General features: G+C 28.9%; 1 protein-coding gene across 1 annotated transcript in view; it reads right to left on the reverse strand.

Annotated features, from left to right (window-relative positions):
* The window catches only part of LOC106108693, a 14,247-nt gene that overhangs the window by 10,378 nt on the left and 2,497 nt on the right, over positions 1-1,372 (reverse strand). Inside the window, exon 5 of the mRNA XM_013289952.1 lies at positions 897-947. Within this exon, the coding sequence (XP_013145406.1) occupies positions 897-947 (51 nt within the window). The remainder of the gene's footprint in view (positions 1-896; positions 948-1,372) is intronic.

Genomic DNA, 1,372 nt, shown 5'->3' on the forward strand with positions numbered 1-1,372 from the left:
TTTAGGCTATATATTTTCACGCCATTAAACTTAGGGGGTAAATATTTTGGATAAAAGCCCTAATGTGGGAAAGAGACCATAAGTTGCTGCCAACATCAAGAAACTAATGTTGTCAGTTATGCATTTGAATTTTGACATTTCACAAATGTAAACAATAAAATAAAGTTTTTACAATTTCACGCGGATGTAGCCGCACGGGAACAGCTAGTTAAAGATAATTGTTGCTACTGACTTCGTCCACGTGAAATTAAAAATATAACCTATGTTACTTAGCGATAACGTAGCTTTTTAATGGTGAAAGAATTTTTGAAATTGTCCCAGTAGTTTTCGAGTTTTTTCAATATATACAGAAATATAAATCTTTCCTCTTTATAATATTAATGTAGGAATAACTAAATTAAAATGGGACGAAGCAATTTAGCCAAAAGGGGCAAAATTTAGTTGAAATTGATTATAGCATCTGGGATTTAAATATAAAAGGCCCTTTGTGTCATTTTTACATCTTAATCTAATATTATAAAGCGGAAAGATTTTTATATGTATTGAAGTAACTCAAAAACTATTGGGACAAATTCAAAAACTCTTTCACCATTAAAAAACTATGTTATCAGTGAGTAACAAAGTCTATATTATTTTCTTATTTTTTTAATTTCAAGCAGACAAAGACGCGAGCAACAACTAGTACTATAGAATGGAACTATGCAAACTTGCAATAATTCTTATAGCGAAATGACAAAAATTTCAAAAATTCATATTACACAAAGATCTGCCTTCACACACATCAACAAACAGACACAAAAACACCAAGTAATGTTAGAAACCAAAAGAAAATCCGCAAAAACATACATAATTAGGACATTGAAGGTAGAAAAAAAAATCTTTAAATAAAAAAATACCTTAAACTCATTTGCATAATATCATCACCAGTGATTGCCCGACACCACTTGCTATAAAATAATATTCAGAAAAAATATAAATAAATAATGACAGACAAGACCAGTGGTTGTCAACATATGGATCAACCCCTAATAAAAAAACATCTCAATATTACTTACTAGTTTACTATGGCAAAAAATAGATTGATAGATTTTTCTTGTCCCCTAATAGGGAATATGCATGTGTTTTTTTTAAACGATTCTACTTGTTATAAAATAACCAGAAAAAAAATGACTCGAAAATATTCAACCATTTCACAACTTAGCGAGGGAATTTAAAACAAAAAATAATCATTAATTTCGCCAACAAATCACATTATATTAAAAAAAAACTTTATAGGTATGTTTTTATAGAACCTCGATAAGTTAAAGTCCGAGAGAAACACAAAATATTTTAAGTTATAGAGGTCTTAAGTTATCAAGGGTCTATGTTATAG

This window comes from Papilio polytes, unplaced genomic scaffold (genome assembly GCF_000836215.1).
Source record: "Papilio polytes unplaced genomic scaffold, Ppol_1.0 DF821400.1, whole genome shotgun sequence".
NCBI classification, from domain to species: Eukaryota; Metazoa; Arthropoda; class Insecta; order Lepidoptera; family Papilionidae; genus Papilio; species Papilio polytes.